This window comes from Diplotaxodon limnothrissa, linkage group LG4, assembly GCF_057381915.1.
Source record: "Diplotaxodon limnothrissa isolate DT_005_m linkage group LG4, D_limnothrissa_male_GT1.1, whole genome shotgun sequence".
Taxonomy (NCBI): Eukaryota; Metazoa; Chordata; class Actinopteri; order Cichliformes; family Cichlidae; genus Diplotaxodon; species Diplotaxodon limnothrissa.
In genome coordinates, this window is record NC_140599.1 from 3,173,300 (window position 1) to 3,198,299 (window position 25,000).

Here is a 25,000-nt window from a genome sequence, read left to right on the forward strand (position 1 = left end):
TAAGTGGTCTGAGCTGATGAACCATTGTAGGATAACATGTTGGGATGTTTCCAGGAAGTGTTCTTTTATTATTATTATTAATATTATTACTATTATTTTGTATTGTTTTTTTCTGCGCCTACATGTGTACATGTGTCCTGGTGTGGCGATGTGTATAGTATAAGCAATTCTTGTTCCGTTTTGTTATCTTTTGTATAGTTTTAAATGTCTTTGTTTTTCTTTGAAACATGTGCCTTGCTTTGTGATTTTGGTCTGACTTCAATACAGTAGATGGATATGTATAATATAAGGGCATCACTCTCTTTTTCCAGTTTGCCATCTTACTTGATATCTTGGTATGAAAATCGTGCTGCCCTCCCCAGCACCACAGAGTTGTGATTTTTAATCCATAAACTCAGCCGACTGAATGAAACGTTCAGTTACTAGCATAACCCCGGTTCTCTGAAAACCAGGAGAGGCATTTCACTCTAGGAAGCACCCTCATGGAAGCTCCGCTACCACTGCATCATTCTAAAGACAGACCAATCACTTCAAGGATATGGGTCCCCCCCAACCCCTTTTGTAAAAGCCCCTGGCACCACACCAGGCACAGAAATCAGTGTGCAGTTGGCTTGGATGACAGAAAATCTGTTTTAAAAAAATACCTACATTTTAGCTTCTTCTCCTGCTTTTGTGAAGAAATATGTTGTGGATCTGTTGTGTTAGCATGTTAAGTTTTACATTATCACAATGTTTAAGAAAGTTTTAGAAAATAAACGTGGTTCTACCCAGTTAGCTGAGAGGATCAATGCCACTTTCAGAGTGAAGCCACAGATACCAGCTGGTTAGTTAAGGTTTGCTTAAAATTAAAGGACTGAAAACTCTCTGGAAAAGCTAGCTAGCTTCCTAGGGAATATTTGATTTGTTTCATTTGTACAAAAATCGATGTGTGATATCTACAATTATCTTCTGACATAGCAGGAGTAGTTCTTTTTTTACAGTTTACATTCATAGTGCTAAGCTAAGCTAAACAGAAAACCACAGTCTCACATGTTGTCCGCTCAATTTGAACTCATTAAGATAATCATATAAACTGAACAATGAGATATAAGTTCAAGTTCAACTTTGCCCGAGACTCTTTGGTTTTCATTCCAGCTAAAACTTTAGTGTAAGAAATTTGCTAACCGCGGCTAACAACCAGCCGGAGGTAGTTTCATGCTGAGTGTAACTATCTCCAGGTCGATGATCGTTAACGTTTTTGTTGTCTACGTTTTTTCTAATTACATAATTGAAATTTTAAACTTGTGCAAGACTGTTAGATTTCATTCCTGTTAAGAGTTTGTGATATTTTGCATCAAATGTACGCTGTGTAAAAGATGTTTGCTTAATTATGCTAACCGTTAGCTGAAGGTAGTTCTGCTAAGCTACGCCATGAGAGTGGTATCAATCTTCTGATCTAGCTTTGAGTGAAAAGCTACCCCAACCCACTATATCCCTCAAAACATGGACAACAACAAATAGTCCTGTCATAAACAGTAATGGCTCAATTTCTTTTACATCTTCCTTAGCTTAGTTAAGTAAATTGTTACTGAAAGTGATTGAGCCAGCTGTCACCAGATGTGTAGGTGCATATTTCTATGAAATTTAATTTTTTTCCCCTTGAGTTATTTTTATCTTGTACCAAACTGTCCTCTGTTATTACAAACTAGATGTCATTGTGGTGACATCCGACAGATGCCTGGTGGTCTGACCTTTGAGGGTTGGCTGTACTGTGTGCAGCTTACAGCTGAGACACTTTCGCTTTTTCATCCGCCATCATATCAGAGATAAAGGTTTGCCTTTTTCAATCCTTCCTTAGGTCTCATTTTGGTCATCCTTCATATCGTAGGAATTATTCTGAAGTGTGTTTTGGTACTTGGGCGTTGGGGTGAGGCTACTAAGGTGAAAAAACCCACACACAGATGGTCAAATAAGCTGTGGAGAAAACGTACTTTTCATCCCTTGTTCTTCTTAACAAAAGATGAAGCCAAACTGTTTTTATTTGATTTTCCGCCTGTGCTTATCTGAACAGACACCCGAGTGGTGTCTCCTCTGCTCTGCAGCGACTGTATGCGAATGCTTGAGAGAGTGTGTCATGTGTTGCTCTGCTATTGACTGTGTGAAATCTGTGTGTGTGGGAGTGCGTGTGTGTTGTAGTGACTGGACAGTGGTTTGCTTGCAGTGACTGCATCTTATGGCCATCTGCTCTGAATAAATAAATGTTCTGTACAAACTTCACAGCCTCCTTTTGTTTGCATTTTTATTTCTTGGTGACAGGAGTCTCTGCAGAGCACAATGTAGCTGTTTATGATTCGCATGAGACCTTATAAAATTAGCAAATGTTTCAAAAATATTAAAAAAAGATTGATTGTAATGAGCCATTCAGCCTCTAACCGTAATCCAACCTCGTGTAAAGGCTGGTGAACATCCACGCTCGTTCTGAAAGATAACAGTACCGTAATACTGGACAGTGAAATTTGAAATGTTAATACCTTTGAAATGGTTGCTTCAAAGACCAGGAGACTCAAGACAGCAACAAGTTGGAGTCAGTCTGTGATTCATTGATAAAAATCTAAATCTGTTGCTGTCTGCATATGCAAAAATTCACATTTACTATTTGCATTGAGAGTCTGCTTTGAGCCTCATAGATCTAAAATAGAAATCCAGAAATTCCTCCACAAATTGTGATGTAGTTGTTGCATGACAGCAATTTAACTACAAAAACGAATAGATGCTCAGCAACCCTGTAGAGGAGTATAACCAGAATACAACCTGTTGGCAACCAGCTGACTCAGGCCTCCTCCTGCAAAGTGACGACACGAGTTGTGCACACCAGCACAGACTGATTGCAACATGTGTGAAGTCCGTCTACGTTTATAAATTACACAGCGATTATAACCTTAGTCTGCCTGAGAGCGATTGCAGGTTGGACTGTAATTTTTATAAGTCTTTTATAGACACAGGTATGAGTGCCATCCCAGCTCACCCTTTATCCCCTAACCCAGGCCTCGAGGCCGGTGTCCTGCAGGTTTTAGACAAACCCTGGGTCAACACACCTGAATCAAATGATTAGTTCATTACCAGGCCTCTGGAGACCTGTTGAGGAGGTAATTTAGCCATTTAAATCAGCTGTGATGGATCAAGGATCAGCAGGACACCTGCACATGCCCTAACCCGACAGGTTTTCTCAACATTTCTTGAAACTATAGTAACTCTTGAACAGTTTGTGCAATCTAAAAAAAAAATCCTGATAGTTCCTGTAAGCAGCGACTCCATAGCGAGTGCTATGGAGCTATACAGAAAAATGACATTTTTTCTTGTTTGGTCTTTTGCTTGTGTATTTGAAAATTATTTTTTATTTTTGTTGTGTTTTTAGCGTTTTATTGCATGTTTTTTTATATTCCATATATAATTTCTCATCCATCTGCAAGCATACACTGTCCGGCCCTCTTCCAACACATGAAAAACCAGGAATTTAAGGCTTGTACAGGCAGAGCACGGTGAGTTTTACAGTTCATAGTTCAAATTGGCTATTCTAGATCTTTTATTCATGTACATTCTCGACCTTTTTCAGTAAAAACTGTAAAAGTTTTAATTTCATTTGTGTTTTGCTGTTGTTAGTCCCTGATGACAGTAAAGCAAAAGCAACTACCACATGTTGGAAGAAGTAGTCCTGAAAAACGGCTGATTTTATGACACTTTTACAGCGAAAACAGCTAAACAGGCAGCCTGCTCAACATCACACCTCTGCTGGTGAACACTCTCATGGTCTTAGACCAACGAGAAATGACCCCAATCTGATACGTGGTCACAGTCTCCCTTCCTGCTCTAGTTACGACTCTAACAAAAAGTGTTGCCGCAAAACACAGAACAGCAGTTTACATTAAACCCAAGTTTTTCATTTAATTTAGCAACAGAATGAAATATGATGATACGCTACGTTCCAAAAGGATTCCGATCATTTCCTCCTCAAGTCCTTTGGTGCTTTATTTCATCAAATAAATCAGACGAACGCTTCTCCAAGTGTACAACACTTTTATTGATCAACGATCAACTTAGGCTTACATGATTACAAGTATACAAGAAATCACTTAAAGTGTGACCAGTGAAGATGCTTCCTCTCTTCCCTTCCTCTGCCTCCCTCACGAGGCTGCAGCCAAACTATTAAACACCCGTGAAACTCGGATTTAGTCTCTGAATCTCACCGACTATCACAAGAATATTTCAACCCTTCTGCTGTACTGTCAACCCAATATGGGTCCTTACACATCATTTAGGAAAGCACAGGCGCCTTTTCGTCGGGGAGTTAATGTTAACTGCAGTCAACTGTTTGTGTTACTCTGTGGTCAGAGAGGAGGGAGGGACATACAGAGGAGAGGAAAAGGCATCATTACAGCTGTTCCTTATTTTTCATCCACACATATGGCACTCATTGAAACACTCATGTATAGACAATAACAGGCACGTGCATGCACGCAGGTCGTCCTTCTCGCTCCGCCCTGCAGGCCGGGGTGAGTCGTCCTCTCTGTTATCTTACACGACTTTACAACCGTCGAGTTGCTCTCAATACATCTCAATACATCTCCATCATGGCACAAATGTAAAACTCTAAATCTATAGATCTTTCTCTTAAAAGTCTTTGCTGCGTTAAAAAGTGTTTTTCGAAAGGCTGGTTTCACAACACTGGACTGGGCGACCACCAACGTGACGCTTCAGCTGAAAGGGAGACGCTTTTATCTTGGACTGCTTAGAAATTGATTTATGAAGCTACTCAGGCGGACTCTGAGATCAGTTATCTGATGGAGTGTGAACGGAGTGTAAGCAGCAGAATGGTGTGCACTACCCGGCTGAGTTTTTACCTCGAGGTGCATCGTTGAGAAATCAGTGAAGCTAGTTTGAGGAGAAAAGTCGACATTTAAAAAAGGAAAAATGTGCAGGCTGGACTAACAAAAGTGCTGCTGTGGCCCTGAAACACCAACATGTGGCTCAGGTGTCAGCCCAACATCTGGTTGATGTGATTTATCAGCTCTGATTCTGTACATAATACTATATCATTCATAAATATATTTTTATTGCACACACTGCTATAAACATTTCACTGTTTAACAGAAATAAACTGATATTTAATTAAGTATCAATTTACCTTTTTTCTTTTTTAAACAGGATTAAAACTCTTGAGAATGTTAGCTGGCACTTTGGACAAACAGCTGCTGGACGAGGTTGACACGTGGAGTGCTCCCGGTTTGCTAACCAGGCAGAGGGTTTGTCAAAATGATTAAAATGAAACATTCGGAGTCGTGACGCCGTGGATGAAGGCCTTTGCCCAGAAGAACGCCTTTTGCTCACTTATACAAGCTTAAATCATCGATGACGTAATAAACATACGGTATCTGCATGGGGTCCACCCAGGGTAGTGAAGCCAGCCTTTAAACAGTATGTGTTGGGTATCATGGGTGAAGTTCGTCTGCAGGAAGCCGGCAGCACCGTCGACTGTGTGAAAAAAAGCACAGCCGCAGTCCTCTCCACACCTCGGGTTAATGTGCAGCGTCCAGTCAGTCCAGTGTGGTGCAACCGTAAGGCAGCTTTGTCTCGCTGTGCCCTGTAATGCACAGGTGGATGAGGCCACTAAGGAGTGTGTAAATCACAATCAAAGAAATGCGTGCTGAGGCGGGAACTGCGCGGAAACGTTAACGGGAGGTGAAGTGAGCTGGACGCCTGTGGAGCCAACGGACCGTTTAGCAAGTCCACACCTGAGGGAGACGGGAAAAGACACAGTAAGACAGGAGACGCGCACAGGGATACATCGGCTTTCAGAATGAAAAAAGAAATATTTCTAATAATCTAGTTTTGAAAACGCACAAGATGCTGGTATAAGCAGAAAAAGGTGACAAGGTGAACCGCTGATGCAGCGGGTGGGTTGAGCTCAGATTTAAGGGTGGGGGCGATCTGTCGTACCTTGACGGTGCTGTCGACAGCTCCGGAGAAGAGGCGCCCTCTGGAAACGGCGAGCGCTGTTACACTGCCCTGGTGTCTCAGCAGAGTCTGGGTGCAGATCATGTTGTCCATGCTCCACACCTACAACACACAAACGCAGCGCTGCTGTCATGTCTGGCCCTGCACAGCGTGACTCGTAGGATGAGATGATGGGATGGTGTCGTCAGGAATTCCCGGGACAGCGCTGAGTGAGGTGCAACCTGACAGCGTCAGACGGACCAAAGCAGAACGTCCCACAGATGCTCTGTTGGATTTAGGTCAGGTGAGTGTGGGGGCCAGTGGTGTCAAGAACACCCGCCCACTACTAAACCGACCACAGACGACTCAGATTAAAAATAAATAAAAAGTCTACAACCATCTGTGATCTCATCTGATCCTGTTAATCAATGATCTGCACACATCCTACAAAGATAAGTGTGCTCGTTATATGAAACAAAACTTTCAGCTGCTCAGAGCACTGAAACTAGTTCCACTACGATAAACCACAGTGCTCGTGTCACGTCCCTTTAACCACCTAATAAAAATCAAGTTAGAAACTACTGACAACTATCCCACCACCACCATGTCCGTCACAGCCCGTCACCCTTTACAACATCCTGTTTCCACACCAGGCAATCTCGTTTCCTTTCATGTGAACTCACTCAGGCTCCGCCCATCCCGATCACAGCCTTGTATATATTTATTACATCGTTATTAACATCTTTGGGACGAAAATGTGTTTTTCTGAGCGGCAGCTGTTGTATCATGTAGGGGGCGTCGCTGACAGGGACGCTCATCAGCTGAGCACAGGGTTAAGATGGTTGTGTCCACTTTCATTTTTTGACTTAAGCTAAACAAACGGATACGAGAGTGGGAGGAAAATATGTGACAAGATGTCAAACTACTGTAATTCTGTAATGACACCATGCACTAAAATGTATTTGAGTGGAATGCATCCAGCTTGACACACACACACACACACACACACACACACACACACACACAGGACTCACCCTGAGGGAGCGGTCATAGGAAGCGCTGAACACTTTGGTCTGGTCGGGGGTGGAGATGACGGCCAGAGCGTAAACTGTCCCCACGTGACCCGTCAAGGTCCGCACCTGCTCTTTAGACTCAATATCCCACACCTGGAGAGGACACACAAACATCACCATTACCACCATCCTTCCTCCTGCATCATCATCACAAACACACACAGAAAACAGCTTTGTAGCAATTTCCCCAGCTGGACTGCTTCAGGTCATGTCAGACAGACTTGCTAAGGCTTTGTGGTTGTAATCTGAACATCCACAGAAAAACCTTTGCAACTATGAGATCAGTGCGTCCAATGGGATCAGTGACACGGGCTTAGCCACTGCCAAGAACGACAGAGGAAATGAAACTGTGCCTTACGTGGATGAGGTTTTCATAGGTGCCGCAGACGATGTGGTGGTTGGTGACAGCAATGGAGTAGACGCTGCCCCCACTGGTCTGCAGGACATGAACACACTCCAGAGAGCGGATGTCCCAAATCTGACACGCACAGACAGAAAGCAGTTTAGTGGAGAAAAAAGGAGCGCGAGGGAACGTCCTTGACCCGAGGGGAACGAACACAGCGCGCAGACACGCACGCTCGGTTATCAGCAGTGGAAAAAGTGAGTTACTCAGCAGCTGGAAGCCATCAATTCTCATCCCCACTGAATCACACGGTTTAACTGGCCAATTACAACACAGCACTGAAAACATTTAGGAAGCTGTAACCACAGCATTTCATAGATGAATCTGATCATTCATAAGTTATGAAAAACATGAAATTTGTTGTGTAGTCAATGAGTCACAGTGTACAGCACAACAGGGCTGACAGGAGAGCAGAGGAACATGCAGGAGGTCTTCTCAATCCTCTATTTAAACTTAGAGCACAGTTAACTAAGCATTAACAGAACACTGCTGTATAATCTCTTTACAAACATCTGGCTAACAGGAAACAGGATCACCGATTCAAACGTGTCTGGCTACCTGCTGAATATTGCACTCATTCTCCCGTCATCTCTGATTTGATCTCCACTCCTCCCCCTTGTGGAAACATGCTGCCTTTATGCCATTAGAGGCCAATTGCCCCCCCTGCCTGTTATAGATTTAGATGTTTTCAAAAGCTCTCAAATAAAATGAAGAGAAATACAGTGAAAACATGAGGACAGGTGACGAGAACTGTAGAAAACAAGTCTGAAATGTCACTTCAAGCCCAGCCTTTCCCACCACGTCGACTCACTTTAACTAATTATTGTGAAACGTAAAACATGAATCTGCCTCAATGCTCCAGAGTCACAGTAAACATTTACCCATTACAGACTCATAAATATCTTCAATGTTGTGCTTCTAGGACTTATTAAATACAACGTGAGCATAAAGAGCTGAGCCAGGACTGAGTTTGTCGAACCGATTCCCCTGCAGTTAATAAGGAGAGTGTGTTTACATTGTGATGCCACACAAAGGGTCTTTTTTTCATACTGTCCCACAAAAATAATACCATCGAATGATTCCAATTAAACAAACTATATCCAGGGATCAAACAGACCTTTGGGGACTTTGCATCCAGTCTGTGTCAAATGTATGAAGCTGCTAAAATATTTAAAAGCTTAACCGTCACCGAATGCTGCCAACATGTGTCAGAACAGTTTCTGCGGGAAACCGTCTCTAAATGGCTCCTCCAGTTAAAGCGATGGCTAGAGACCAGCTGCTCGCTCACAGGCGTCACATAACAGAGCGCCGTCATTCTTCCACAGACTGTCCTTCGTTCCTACAACCAGTCCCTCTCGCTTTGCTCTCTGTTCTCCCTTCGATGTCCCTGAGGTAGTCATTAGTGGCCAACTGCAGCAAGACAGTGAGACGTGAGCATACACAAACACACAGCATGAAACGAGCCCAGACACACACACACACACACACACACACACAGGCATTCCAAGTACTTTGAACAGTGAGGAAGTGAATGAAGCCGACGCACAAACCTTTGTCAGTGCTGAGAACATAACTGAGGGGATACACTCATGGATGCAGCTGTAACTGCACACGGGGGCTCAGTACTCCCACCAACACCCAGAGATGACAGAACACAAAGCTGGAGACCCTGACCTAGCCCAACACACTAGCAGCAGTGCCTGCATTAAAACCGAAATGTATGTTTGGCTGTTCGTCCAGCTCTGCGTGTCCATCTTCCTCCGGATGTTTTTTTATTTTTACACATTGGCTCCAAAATGATCGACCACCAGCTTCCAAACCCTACTCAAATATTTTTTGTTGTTGTTTGTTCTTTTTCTTTGCAGCCAGTAAAAGAAAGAAAATGTTTAATACAGCCAGTGGCCGAGGTCGTCTTTAGTTCCTGGGCACCTGTGTGTTTTGCCCTTTGTTGTCGTTTCCCAGCTGATTTTGTTCCTTTTGGGTTTATTTGTCTTTTCTTCCCGTCTTGCTTTGTGCATTTCAGTTTGTTTTGTTTTTTGCAAATAAGCAAAGGACAGAGAGCTGACAATATTATCATTCCTGTAGTTTATGTTCGTAAGGTTCTGTCCATCTAAAACGTGAATAAAAGAAACAAAAACAAACACTGGACTTCTCCGAGCAGTCAGAAATGAATCAGGCACAACGTTCAACATCAAAAACTATTTTCTCTGTTCAGGAGTTCAAGTAAATAACTGGAATTTGGCGTCTTAGTCAAAACAAAGTAAAGCATGTTAAGACTGTGTAATTGTTTGTGAATTAATGGGTAACAACAATAATTATATTTTAGCATTAAAAACATCATTTTGATTAAAGAATAATTTTGCTGGTGGAATAAAAAATGATTTTGTTTATTACCATTGCTGTTTTGGGCAGCTGTGAAATAAACCTCACATTGTGTGGAGGTTGAATAAATGTGTTCGTACGCATCAAATTTAAACAAAACTTAGAGATGTTTAACATAACAGCACAAAGGAATCCAGATCCAGGAATCCTTCTGGCTCCAAGGACTCAGTTTGTGCGTAAAGTGGAAATATGCAGTCTCATGATGCTTTTTTATTTTGTTTGAATCATTTATAGCTGCTGAGTTATGATTGGACATAAGTAGGTAAACATTGCTCTTTCTTACCTTGATGGTCTGATACGAGCCGCTGTACAGGTGGTTCTGGGAGGCCACCAGCGCTCGAACCCAGTGATTGAGTCCTGTCAGCTCCTTCTTCAGCTTCAGCTCAGTGCCCACGATGTCCCAAACCTACACACACGACAAGAAAATCCACTGAACTAACAGAGGAGGAAAAAAGTACTGGATCCAAAGAGAACAGTCAATAAAATTACAAAAATACCAGATGGTGAAAAAATATTAAACGTTTGGTAAAACATTTGTTTACTAGAGTAAAACATGGACATTTTAAATACTGGACTCATTTTCAGCTTCACCTTCATCAACATACCACAAAAAGCTAGTTTGTCACACTCACACACGCAAACAGCTGAGCTGAGGCAGATAAAAGGACTTGAAACACAGCAGCAAGTCCATCTCTGAATGGCTCAAAACAAATATCAAACCCCCCAAAATGAAGGTTTTAGAGTTAAAATCACATCAGACTGAACTGCTTCATGACCTTAAACAGGCGTTCATGCTGGAAATCCCCCCAATGTGGCTGAACTGAAACACTCTGCACAGAAGAGAGGCTCAAAATTCCTCCGCAGTCATATGAAGACAAATATCAGAAACGCATGATTGTCACAACCAGTTCTGACATTTAGAAGAGAAAAGACTTTTTCACATTGTCCCAGGAAGTTTATATAACTGTGTTTAATTTAATAAATGAAATCTTCTTTTAAAAGCAGCATTTTTTATTTACGCTGGTCAACTTTTTCTAACGCTAAAAGTCATCTGATGACCTGAAACATGTTTAAAAACAAAAAAACAAGAAATCAGAAATTTAAACAGCAGAGGTGGAAACATTCAAGTGTGATCTGTCACTGAACTGATGTTGAGAAAGGCTGAGTGAAGGGGGTTGGAGCGGGGGGAGGGAAAGCCTCAAGTAGGGAAAGTCCCTTTTGTGGGAGCACTGACATCACCGACATACAGCACCAATGCATCCTCTTCTTCTCTGTCACTAAAGGCTACAGTCCAAGTTTATTCATTTTTCACATTTTCATATTCTTTGCAGATGTCAGCTGTGCAGGATTTGGGCAAATCCGTCTACTTCTACAGATTTGAAAAACATAAAATACCCCAACATACACTGTGTGAAATATGCTGCACATAACAGTACCTTGATGGCCTTGAGGGAGCCGCTGAACAACATGTTGTGGGAGGAGACCAGTGTGCATACGGGGTTGTCATGGGCACGGATAGTATTGACTTTCTGGAGCGTCTGAATGTCCCACACCTACGCAAGATGCACAGTTGGAGGGGAAATGCATGATGCAAATAAATGAGCTTCTCGACGTATGAAAACATTCCATCGTGAAATTTTATAAGCTTGGTCCTAAAAGAGGGAGGACGCAGAGACTTACAATGATGGTGCAATCTGCAGAGCCACTGTATAGCCTGTTACTATGGGGAGGAAAAAAAATACAACTGAGTCATCCTGAGATTCCTGCAGCTGATAGAGATCCAGTGATTACAACATGTGTGCATGTGTGAATTATGTTACCCTTGGATACACAGAGCCAGCACGATGCCATCATGACCCTCCAGGGTTTTCTGACATTTGTAGGTGGTGCAGGTGTCCCACACCTTAGAGGAAGAGAAGCCGTCACTTAGTATTTCTGTGCATAACAACAACTCTACAATTCCTACTTTCTACAAAACAGGGTTATATGTGGAAGTTGTCTGAATCTCTTTGGAAACAGGAGTGAGGAGGCAAAAATAGCACGTATACAAAAACGGGGAAATGAGTGTAGCCATTACCTTAATCGTCTTATCAGAAGAGCCAGAGAAGAGCAGGTCTCCAGTGGAGTAGACACAGAGACACCAGACGGGACCCTGGTGGCCCACAAATGTCCCCTTACACTTGAAGATCTGCTGGGGGTCGTATGCTACACACAGGCAGAAAGACGGCATAGAGTGGATTTGCATTTTTCACTGGAGAAACACAGTGCGAGGAAAATAACTGAAACAAGAGGTTAAGAACTGAAAGGTGGATAAAGAAAAGGGAAATGGAAAAGCGTGAGCGGGGGGAGGAGGGCAATCCTGAGAGCTGGCAGAGCTACAATTTGAATTTCAGGTTAAAGCTTTCACAGATTTTCACCCAGATTACACAGAGAGGAGAAGAGTAAAGGCTAACAGACACTTACAGCCCAGGATTCCCATGTTGAGCCTGGCGTTGATGTGGGACAACTCATCCTGGAGGGACAAAGTAAGTATTTGTAGGCTTCTTAGTCACATAAACTCCAGTTCACTCACTCACACACACACACACACACACACACACACACACACACACACACACACACACACACACACACACACACACTTACGTTAAGCATGGAGGCATCTCTACGAAACTCCATCAGGTCTTCGCTGAGCTTGCTCTGGTTCTCATCCAGCACATCTGAAACACACGCAGACACACAAGGTCTTTAAGACGATGAGAAAAACTTTAAAAAGCACAACTAAATGTTTACTATGATTATTCATTACAGATTGGTGCTGCGGCTGCAGTGATGCGGACGCTGCACCGGTCTGTGGTGGTGAAGAGCGAGCTGAGTGTAAAAGCGAAGCTCTCAGTTTACCGGTCGATCTACGTCCCTACCCTCACCTATGGCCACGAGCTGTGGGCAGTGACTGAAAGAATGAGATCGCGGATACAAACAGCAGAAATGAGCTTCCTTCGAAGGGTGGCTGGCCTCTCCCTTAGAGATAGGGCGAGAAGTTCGGCCATCCGGGAGGGGCTCAGAGTAGAGCCGCTGCTCCTCCACATTGAAAGGAGCCAGTTGAGGTGGTTCGGGCATCTGACAAGGATGCCCCCTGCGTGAGGTGTTCCACCGGGAGGAGGCCCCGGGGCAGACCCAAGACAAGCTGGAGAGATATCTCTCGGCTGGCCTGGGAACGCCTTGGTGTTCCCCGGATAAGCTGGAGGAGGTGGCTGGGGAGAGGGAGGTCTGGGGTTCTCTGTTTAGGCTGCTGCCCCCGCGACCCGGCCCCGGATAAAGCGGAAGAAGATGGATGGATGGATATTAATTACCCAGGTTATGTGTCTCTTTTTATTTTAAGTCTGTGCTGCATTTTGAAAATCATGAAGTGCTACTTTCTTACATAGTTTCTCCATTACAGAGCATAGCATAAGGCAGCATTTGAGAGGGTTTCCTACTAGCTCCTGAAGGAGCAGTTACCTGTAGCAGCACGCCGACTGATTTAGTAGTTTTTAAATCTGTAGCCTTCAACCCTACCCACACAGAGTTAAGAGACAACACGCATAAGGAGATGCACGTGATGCAGATTCTTAAAAGGCTCCAATTTTAACTCACACATGGATAACACTCCATCATATCCAAGATCATCTCCATTCCCCATACCCCCCTTTCCTTTCCGGCCCAAAAACAAACCCGATAAACCTGCACTTCTTCTGTCAGCAAGTAACTACAGCCGTTAATGGTTTGCTGTTATACATTGCAAGTGGTGGATGTTTATATTTATACAAACATGTTGGGGACACAGACCCATGATGGTGCAATGAGTCGCCACTGGCAGCCATTCAAAAGAAAGTAAACATCATAGGGAGACGAGCTAAGACGGCTTCAGACGGAGGATGAACTAAGATGCTGCACATAGGGCTGGGCCATATTATACCGTTCACTGTAATACTGGTACAATGTTAGGCAACGATAAGAAAATGAAACATCGCGATAGAATTTGGGTAAAACGCGCATGCGCAGTGCCGAAAAAGCACGGCGGTAACAGAGAATGAGAAGGAGGAAAGCAGATTGTTGAGTGAAATGGATGAACCAGAATTAGTTTGTAAAAATGTTGCAACTATGAAGTTTAACATCCAGGCATCCATGAAAACAGAATTCATTACATTTAACGGTGTAAGAAGTTAGCAGGAAGCTAGCGGAAGTTAGCTCACTAGTTACCTAAGCATGATATAGCATGTTCTGACTGAGAAAATTCTGAAAAAAATCAAACGTACAGCTCTGCTGTCACTTCCAACATAAATGAAGACAGGAAACTAAACAGCAGTGACATTTGCAGGGTTACTGAAGTTGGGCTAGCTGGTATCCAGTCGTTAAGTCTGACGTCACTAGCCGTGTCTGGGTCTAAACTCCGCTGCAGGTCCATATATCAAACGATCACTGTGGCATTACTGAGAGTTGAAAAACTGTCTAAAGTCTTTCATCTTTAATAAAATGATCAGCGTTCTGCTCTACCAGGCGTAACAATTGAGTTTAACATCCAGGCATCCATGAAAACGGAATTTATGACATTTAACGGAGTTAGAAGTTAGCAGGGAGTTAGCTCGCTAGCTTCTATCTAAATACAATATAGCATGTCCTGACTGCGGGGTTTTGGAAACAAATTCAAACGTACAGCTCTGTTATCACTTCCAACATAAATGAAGACAGAAAACTAAACAGCAGTGACATTTGTAGGGTTACTGAAGTTGGGCTAGCTGGTATATAATGATGTGCTACGTGACCGCTAGCGACACAGCTATGTTAGCATAATATAAACAAGCTAACTTTTTTTCCACTCGATAAAAGTTACCGTGAGTGTTCTCGGTGGTCAGAAACAAATGTAATCACATGGCAGGATGCTGTAAAAGGACCAAACTTCAGCCAGGAGAACAACTGAGATAATCCATCCACAATACGAGGTTAGTCATTCATATACTGCTGCATGGGCTGGGCTGTAGTTACATCCTAAGGTTTTAAAAACTGAGCTTAAATAAATGATTAGTGGTAATAAAAGCCGAGGGAGGTCAACAGTGATCACTGACTGTTTTAGGAGCTTTTTGAGATCAAATAGAAGAAAATACATAACATTAAACATGTTAACAACACAAAAGCCATATTAAACGCAGACTACTTTAGACCCGGAAGTAGAATTCGTCACGTCATCACTTAATGACCGGATATAATGATGTGCTACAGGTCGCTAGCGACACAGCTGTGTTAGCATAAACACAGTGAAGCTGGAGGACGAACACTAACACTTTTCCCCTCGATGAAAGTTAACGTGAAGGTTCTTCATGGTTAGAGACAAATGCAATCGCATGGCAGGATGCTGTAAACGGACCAAACTTCAGTCAGGAGAACAACTGAGATAATCCATCCACAATACGAGGTTAGTCATTAATATACTGCAACAACATGGGAATAGAGCAGCTGTGATAGAATACAGCATTAATGACTCGATGGTACAGAAGTGGAGGAAGCAAGAAGAATGAGTTGAATAAAGTTTGATTTATCTGACTGCTTTGTTTCGCTTAATGTGCCTTATAATCCCGTGCACCTTATGGTCCGAGAAATACATATTTGACTTTTTTATTTGGCACACTGCAGTTTAATGTTGCAAAGCACCTCTTTTTAACTTCAGTGGATATTATGGTTATGCTCAGGATATGTCAGCCCATTTCTACTGGAAATGCCTTGCTTTTCAGCAAGGAATTTGCATTTGCACTGTTACATTTTTATAAAGCTTTAATGCACATAAAAAAAACAGCTGCTTGTTTAAGTGAAAATAAATGGATGGGTTTTTTGCGCTAGTAATGTTGTGGAGTTGTATTTTGTCTCGCATCAATTATATCGTCAGTTATATCGTTATCGCAAATTTTCAAATATATATCGTGATAAATATTTTTGCACACATGTATGGTATAAGACGAATACAAATTATTTTGAACAAAGCTCCTCTAAGAAGAGCTCAAGAATAAAAGGAGAACTAAAAATAATCCTAACAGGTCCATGCGACTTTGGAAACTGGCCTGACCAAAATAAAACTATTTACCAACAACTACAGTTCCACTTAAAGCCTTATTAAGTAACTTAACTAAGTCGGAACTTCCCTTCAGTCTGTGAAACATCCAGAGGAAGTATGAGCCAATATCTTCTTACTGAATCTAATTTGATGGCTCCTAGAGTCGATAACAACAAAACGCACATCTTGGTATTCAGTACATGTTGTGCTGATAACATACTGAATACTCAAATAAGCTGAAGTGTGAAGACATGTCTGATCTATCCATGATATTAGTCTGAGAGTCTGTACTTGTCTTTCACATGCACTGCTTTGCTGAATACTTGGGCAAAGTGAACTATTTAAAACACATTCTTTATATAAGCTGTATACCTGAGGTACCACAGCACCTGTTTCTTGACAGCTATACAGCATCACTGAGCCACATACAAGCAGCCCACCTGCTCACTGAAGCTCAACTACATCTTCTTCCAAGCATATAAATATGCAAATGATGTTGCTGAATGTTAGAAAAAGAGAACTGATTCTTAGTTCTGCTTTTCTGTCATCTCACCAAATTTGAGCTCCAGGTTTTTCTCTAGCTGATCCAACTTCTCAGATAATTTCCCCAACATGGAGCGTAGGAAGGCGATGTCTTGGTCCTTCTGAGCCAGAGTGAGCTGCATCTCATGGAATCTAAGCAGGCAAAAGTCAGACGTCACATTAGGACCAATGGGGAGGTTAACAGAAACGGTTCAGCACAACAAAAGTCTGTTTATCTGAGCTCACCTGTCGTCAGTCTGCTGCAGAAACTCCTTGAGGCCCTCAAATTTACAGACCTCCAGGTGTGTTTCATATGTGTCCTGGTTGCCTATGAATGTGCAGCTGTTGGCAAGGAGACAAGATGCAGATTACTGACAAGTAAAACAGAGCAAATATGAATACAGTAAAGTAACAGTGCCAATGGAAAAAGCAAGAAATAATTTCATAGAATGAACAAAATATGCTGGAGAAAGGTGAAAATAAGACATCAAAGCGCTGTTTTAGGATTACCCATATTTGGAGTGTGGACATTTGATGTGTTCGCATTCTTTGAGGTGAGCCTCCAGGTTCATGGTGAGCAACGGCGGGCAGGAGGGGTTGTTTGGGCATCGCACGGGCCTGTAGTCACAGCTGGCCTCATGTTCTCTGCAAACAGATGTTGGGACGATGAAAGCAGAAAATGTTTTTTAACAGGATACAAACAGACCATACAGCTCTTTGTTTCACTTTAGATTTCAGGAATGTTTCCTTACTTGCGTGTAGATAGTTTGATTGTGAACGGGCAGCCCAGCGGGTCCACCTCGTAGGCTCCAGGTTTCCCGGCCACTGAGGTGTTGGAGGCCGTGGCGCCGGCCGCGCTGCTGCCTACAGCCCTGCAGCCGTATTTACAGTGGATGAAGAGCTCTCCAATCTGCTCGGCTACTGCAATGTTGTTCACCACAACCGTTAACTTAGCTGCATCCACAGGGCACTTATCTGCAAGGAGCACAAATATTAATTAGGTAGGGTTAAAATCGAGTAAACTTCAAAATTGTACTGCAATAAATGTCTGTTACACATTTTTTAGGGTTACCTGAAGTCAAGGCACATCGTCTGCAGAAAGTGTGCTGCAGAAAGAGGAAGTTAGAGTTAGTTTAGTTTTACTTTGCTTTAAAACATCTGGATATTTGGTGAGCCCTGACAGTCACACATGCATCTAACAAAGAGTGGCAGCTTTTCTGATTTACTGCAACACTAGCAGAAATTGTTGGCCACCAGGGATTTACAGCCACTTCTACTAGTGCATTTAGAATAACCTAGAATATTGTGGAAATGCGTTTGTTTTTTTAGTACGTCATTAAAAAGGGCAAACAGGTCTATTTTCATTCCAATTCACATTAGTCAGAAATCCAGTAACTGGATGTGCCCTGTATGATCCCCTTTCTCAAGCAGTCCTTTGTCATCACTATTTTATTTATTTGACAGCTGGATATCAACAGCATGTCAGTTTTAGCACTTTTTCAGAGTCACAATCAAACCTTTAGGAAACCGAGCACAACTGTGATGAAATTTGTTGGAGGTTTTTACAAGCAGTTGGACAAACTATGGAAAAAAAGAGGAACAACTTTCAAAGCACAGGCAGACGGACAGAAAGAAAAAGATTACAAGTTAAAAGAAGACTCACCCCACACGTGGTGATGACGGGGTCCTTGAAGACGTTGCAACACAGCTGGCAGCAAAGTTTGACTGAAGGCTGCTCAGCAAAGACCTGCGGCTCCTGCTCACAAACATAAACTTGTGTTAATTCACTCAACTCCAAAACTGTGCTCTGTGTGTCTGTGTAGATCTCTGAATGTACTGCAAGGCATCTGTTTATATTTGCTTCCATATATGTAGAGTAAATATAAGTGCCGGCTGCCATACCGTGTCCTCCTCCTCTTCGTGCAGAGAGAAAGTGGAGCGCAAGGACATGTTGGACTCGGAATGGAGAGATCGGACTGAGATGGCCGAATCTGACCTCCGAGGCGTACCGATGGGAGGCTGAGGAAGGGAAAAGAAGCAGCGAGGAAGAAGAGTTCATAAACAAATCCCACACTAACGGTATCACAGCAAATCCTCATGCGTGCAAATATGAAAAAGATGCAGAGCATGAAAACATTTCATGTTTTAGTCCAATAAATGATCACTTTGACTACGTTATCATGAACTGGATGTTGAGTTGATGTGTGCTTACCATTCCATCGTCGTCATCACGGGGGGAGTAGGTCAGAGTGCTCGAGGAGGAAGGAGTCCGTCTGTGCTGCTTGTAAGTGCTGGAGCCTTCTGCTGAAAAAAGAAGGGGAATACTCAGAGGAAAGAACACTACAGTAAAACAAAACTTCAGTGACATCAAGCAAACACGCAGTGGTGTGTTAATTATGTGTCACCTTTAGCTCCAGCAGCTGAGAAAGTTGGAGCAAACGAGGCCTCCATCCTGCTCTGCAGTGAAGAAAGATGCACAGACGGAATAGCTCAGAGTCAAAGTTTCCGTTTATTTTAAAATAAAACAAAAGCTGTGATGGGAATACATTGCAGATCACGAGTACAATGAGCAATAGTGTACAATGAATACTAATCCTGCTACATGATTCAAATTTCTGCAAGTGTCTCTCACCCCGTTGCCAGAGTCTGCTGAGGGGCTGGAGGGGCTGCTGGGGATGGTTGCTGTGCTAGCTATCGCTGCTCCTCCGGAGTATCGGTTGTAACGAGGAGTCTTACCACTGCTCATAACCCAAAGCACACACTCAGAATATGTGAGGAAAGACTATCAGGTAGCTGGACTGCTAGGCCTAGGAAGAGGTAAAAGGACAAGGAGGGTATTAGCGTGACACATACTGTAAAAACGATATCAGTTGGTATGGTTATTTCCCTCCGACCAGAACTACAGAAGTCCGAGTAAAAAGAGCTTAAGCACGTAATGCTTGCTTTAAGTTAGAGTTATGTTTTAACACAGAACAAAAATTAAAAATAAAAGCCACATGCCCACAGTTGGCTCGAGGGATGTCAGCAACTGCCAGAAGCTGCAGCACAGCTTTAATCTACACGAGAGGCAACGCAGTGAAAAAGAAACGACACAGTGGAGTTACTGTTGTTAAGGCGACGTTTGACCTACTTTACTGGCCTCAAGCACAACAACACAATCAAACATAATTATTTCAATTCACAGAAAAGATGACGTTTATGAAGAAGTTTTATGTTTTAGTCTGTTGAATCCGACTATCCAGAAAACCCAGAGCACAAATCCAGCAATAACAGGAAGTTCAAAGTTCAGTCATTCGTTAATTAATTTGTTAAATTAAAAACAAAAAAAGTTCTGTTTCCTCTCTGCTAGTACTGTGTAGTTTGTCTCATTCACAAATATACACACAAAAAACTCCTCAGGTACCCCCAGACTGAAATCTGAGGCCCAGCTGATCTGAGAGGATAGAAAGTAATGTGATTTTTTTTAATGTCATTACAGGATTTCCTGTCTTTCTGTGAACAAACCGTGGCCTCGTGCTGCTTTACAAGAAAGCTTTTCAGTTTTGGGACGGTTCAGAACTGAAGTAACAACATGGACTACTGAGAATGAGAAATATTATTATTTAGTTACTGAACTGACAACAAATTAAGAAATTCAGACTGTTTTGATTTGTCTAATGCCTAAACAGAACATGTTCTGAGTCAGTGCATTAAATGTTTGTAGTTTTTGGACTGTTGGTCAGGCAAAAGAAGACATCTGAAGACTGATTTTCAGACCATTAAAAAAAGTAGATGTCAGCTTGAAGTGGACTTATGCTCATTTCCCCCCCTCCGTTTGACACACCTTTCTGCTGACTGTGCTTTGTGGCTGAGATGACCATATTAGGAAATTTGCTCCAATGACATAATACAGAGCCAAGAGCAGAAAAAACTGAAGCTGGAGCTTTAGTTTCCCAAGGATTTCTTGCATATATCCCATCTTTATTTCATAGGAGCATCCAATTTTGTAATTATTTATATCTTCTTCTTTTGGCCACAGCCAGCTCACCCTATCCATTGCAACCTCCTCTGTAAATGGACTGATTCTTATATAGCACTTTTCTACTCTCCCGGAGTGCTCAAAGTGCTCATGCCTCATTTACCTAATCACACCCACTCATACAAGCACTTCCAAACACAAGTGCAACTAATAAATATTCACACACATTCACACTCCGATGAACGCATCGGAGGGCAATCTTGCCCAAGGATATTTGGCATGCAGAGTGGGGAAGCCAGGAATCGAACCACCAACCTACCAAGCTGATCTGCTCTACCGCCTGAGCCACAGCCAACCCTGTCACATCAACCCTCTCCATGTCCTTCTCGTGACATCCATGAACCTGCTCTGAACTCCTTGTTATGCTTCCAACTGGCAGCTCAATCTTGATGATCATTTCCCCAATATATCCAGTATCCCTCCTCTTCACATGTCCAAACCATAAGATAAGATAAGATAAGATAACCTTTATTAGTCCCACACGTGGGAAATTTGTTTTGTCATCTCAGTAAGGCAAGGCTAACTTAATCTCCAAATTGCTAACCTAAGCTGCCACTCTGATACACTCATTTCTAATCCTGTCCATCCTGCTCACTCTCAATAAAAATCCTAACATCTTCATTTCTGCCACCTTCAGCCCAGACTGTCTTTTATCTTTTATCAAACCAGCCTTCACAGCAGTTGCTCTACCATGTTGTAAACCTTCCCTTCCACTCTTGCTATCATTGTGCGAATGCCGTGAGGCACTGTGAGACCCGGTGGTCAAGGTTCAATCCTACCTGTGGATGTTGCCGCACGTCTTCAACGCTTGCACACACTCCACTTTCTTGACACTGTTCACTGTACCCTTTCAAATAATGCAGTTTTCAGCAAAGACTTCAGCTTCTGCACAGTGTTTGCAGATAGTTCTCCTTCTTCTGCTGTTTTCAGATTCTACTACACGGCATTCACACAGCATTTTCGAAGGAAATGCAACTTTTTCTATTTGCTGTCTGTCTTACATATTAAGACAGAAAAAAATAAGGTAAAACATAATAGGTCGTGTTTATTGACAAAGTGAAATAATTCTAAGTCTTTTAACTGGGAGAGTAAAGCTGCATCAGCCAGCAGCAGATCAGCAGAGGAAGTTCAAAATTCTACAAATTGTAGATTCATCTCGGATGTTTGCCTCGCAAGAGTGCTCATTCACACACAAACACACATATACACTGTGTATATGTACATATTGATAGAAAGTACACATGCAGATAGTTAGCAAACAATAGCATATCTCTAATCCTTCTACCTTGTTAAAAGTAGTGCTCCTCCAAAGATATACACCGAGTCCAACTTATTCGTGTGCTAAACTTGTGAAACTGTGCTCAACATCTGCAAACCGTCAAACCAAGGGGAGGAGTGAGGGAGACATAGAGAGGGAGCAAAACAAGCACAATGGGGAGAGGGGGGGCGAGACAGCCAAAAAAACCAGTGACCCGGACAACTAGCTAATGATGCAAACGGAAAGGTATGCGGTCCGTGGGCTGCACAGTCTGCCAGTGAACCTATTCCGGAGCTGTACTCGCTGTCATAAGCCCGGAGATTCCCGTAAAAAAAGGGGGGCGGAACACGAACACACACACACACACACACACACACACAACGGAACAAAGTTAAAGACAGCTAGCTGGCTAAATGCTTAAACGCGGAATATATAAGCGAATAGGCGTAGGGCGCGAGTTTCCTACTATAAAAGAAAGCGGTCTACAACCGTGTCTGCCTGCAGTCATGTTGTCAACAACCATGTAAACTGCGACAATTGCTAACCTTAAGTATCTTCTTTGCTAGCTTAACTTAGCTTATGTTACATTTTCATTAGCAATCACTGCGACTAACAGTCTGTGGCAGGAAAAACTAAAAACAGCGGTCGAATAATCCGCTTTATTTTGTATTCAGCAAGAACATGATTACAAAAAAGTCGTTTTGGCTTAGTTTTGCACACTTACCATTATATCTGTTTAACAACAGCGCAGCTACAATTTTCTAGACGAATTCTGAAATCTTCCTCTTTGCCTCACATACACACAGCTCAAGATACCGCAGTGTGTTCTGGGACATGTAGTCGAACTCGTAACGCGTTCTCTTCATCAGTATATTTTTCTCCGCTGTTAGACTATACCACCCACAATGCACCTCGCGGACCTGCCATTGGACTTGATGCTGTCAGTAAAATTCCGCAAACCAACTGGGAAGTGCGTTATTCCCAAGTAAATCCACAGTCTGACGAGTTCAGCCTCCGTATTGGTTCCTGACCGACACGGACACGGAGCGGCCACCATCACGTTATACGTGCAGGGCACGTGGATGGTGGTCCGATGCGGAGAGGTGTTGAAGTGTAAAATAATGTTACAAATGCTGTGATTTCTCGGGAAATGGCGACATTTGGAACACATGAGCTTATTTCCATCATATTGCGCCACTCTCATAGACAACTTATTCCCAAATGACACGGAAATACTACTACTACTGATAAATTATATCAGCCAGCATCTTCGAGTGTTTACAGTTTATGATAGAAAGAATCAGATTAATAAACCGGACTGAAAGAAAAAAACACATACACACGTTTAATGACACAGAACTGGACAATATTAGACAATAATATGAATAACACCGGGCGTTATAAAAAGGAACCTTATGGCATCAGAATATAGTTTCTCCCAGTAACTATGACAATGTTTTGTATTTCATATATTGTGTAGAAATTATGTGTAACTAGAAGTATATTTATTCTTGTAATTCAGGTTTATATAAATAAGGAAGGGCAGCATGGTGGCATTGTGGTGTGCAATGTTGCCTCACATCAAGAACATTCAATTCCACCATCAGGCTGGAGTTTTTCTGTGTTTGCCTGGGTTCTCTCTGGGTACTCTGGCTTCCTCCCACAGTCCAGTTAAATAGAGTTAGTGGGGATAGGTTAACTGGAAACTGAAAATTGCCCATAGGTGTGAATGTGTGTGCGAATGGCTGTGTCTATGTGTTAGCATGCCTCTCGCCCTGAGAAAGCTGGGATAGGTTCCAGCTCCCTGAGTTCTGCGACCCTGAAAAGGATGAGCGGAAGAGAATGGATGGATAAATAATAATTGATAATTTATGGAGAAGAGGTTTAAATAAGTTTGCACTTTCTGCCACTCTGTTTCAGATATGTAAACGAAATAAGCAAATGTCAAGATACTGTGAAGATACAGAAATTCTTTTATTGCTGCCATATAATCTGCATCATTATAATTGCATTAATAACATTCTTTACAGCATTATTCCATCTAATAATATCCATCCATCCATCCATTCGCTACCGCTTATCCTTTTCAGGGTCGCGGGGGGTGCTGGAGCCAATCCCAGCTGTCATAGGGCGAGAGGCAGGGTACACCCTGGACAGGTCGCCAGTCTGTCGCAGGGCTAACACACAGAGACAGACAACCATTCATACTCACATTCACACCTAGTGGCAATTTGGATTATCCAATTAACCTATCCCCACAAGCTGCATGTCTTTGGACGGTGGGAGGAAGCCGGAGTACCCGGAGGGAACCCACGCAAACACGGGGAGAACATGCAAACTCCACACAGAAAGACCCCGGCCTGATGGTGGAATTGAACTCAGGACCTTCTTGCTGTGCAGCAACAGTGCTAACCACCGTGCCGCCGTGCTGCCCCATCTAATAATAATTCTCACAGTATTGATACTGCATTACAGCTGTTTATTGAAGATGTCCATTTGAGGATCCTTCCATTATGTTAACTTTTATTACAAGTACGGTTAGAAGTATTTTATACACATTGCATATCTGTGCTTATTTTGAGTTGATGTTCGGGTCATTAAGGGTCTTAAGCTTCACTGGCGTGACTGTCCAGGTGATCCATGCTGAGGGAAACCAGAACATAGAAGGATAACTGCAATGCATGCTCACAGTACATATAATACATATAATCTAGGAATGTGTCTGGCCTGAGGCCTTAACTCATTTGGTGTCTTAATATATTTTATTCTACTTGGTAACAGATGACCAGAGTCAATAATTAGCCTCAGAGACCCTGAGGGCTTGAAGTTTATTACCTTGTATGGAAGGTGTTATAGAAAAGAGAAGTTCTATGTCTGTTATAGCTATTAAAAATGTACGATTAACGGTGACTAATGTCTGGAACCTATTTTAATCTGTCATTGACGCCATGGGGGGGCGTGTACCCCACTGCTTTATAAATGTCCACAACATGTATTTCGGTGACAAGACATATGTTGATGTTTTCTCCGGGCTGTTAATAAACTCAACGTTTGATTGCACCTTTCTGGGGCCTCCGTGGTTTGTGACACTGCTCTACATTGATCGATTTTGCGACAATACGCTTCGTATTCAACTTTTTTTTTTATCGTATTGTTTTTGTTCTATTTTTCCTAAATGACTGTCTGCATATTGTTTTACATGTTCAAAATAAATGAAACTATTGTGGTTATTGTGGTGTAATGGTTTGACGGATATTTTCTCAGCACACCTTTGGCCCCTTAGCACCAA

At 42.5% G+C, this 25,000-nt stretch overlaps 1 protein-coding gene across 2 annotated transcripts; it reads right to left on the reverse strand.

The window, feature by feature from the left end:
* Positions 1-4,080: 4,080 nt before the first annotated feature.
* traf7 (TNF receptor-associated factor 7) lies at positions 4,081-22,507 on the reverse strand. 2 transcript variants are annotated; one of them, XM_085351285.1, is made up of 22 exons: positions 22,436-22,507; positions 19,068-19,242; positions 18,841-18,892; positions 18,648-18,736; positions 18,338-18,454; positions 18,099-18,191; positions 17,508-17,541; positions 17,188-17,410; positions 16,946-17,080; positions 16,682-16,777; positions 16,467-16,588; positions 12,475-12,548; positions 12,292-12,340; positions 11,906-12,033; positions 11,649-11,731; positions 11,509-11,548; positions 11,265-11,381; positions 10,112-10,234; positions 7,402-7,521; positions 7,005-7,136; positions 5,974-6,093; positions 4,081-5,768 (listed from the first exon to the last, which is right to left on the reverse strand). In XM_085351285.1, exons 2-22 carry the CDS (start codon positions 19,179-19,181, stop codon positions 5,754-5,756), a joined length of 2,076 nt encoding a protein of 691 aa, XP_085207411.1. In that variant the 5' UTR covers positions 19,182-19,242; positions 22,436-22,507; the 3' UTR covers positions 4,081-5,753. The 2 variants fall into 2 exon arrangements, with proteins under 2 accessions (XP_085207411.1, XP_085207410.1); XM_085351284.1 differs by having other exon boundaries at positions 18,648-18,739.
* Positions 22,508-25,000: the final 2,493 nt, after the last annotated feature.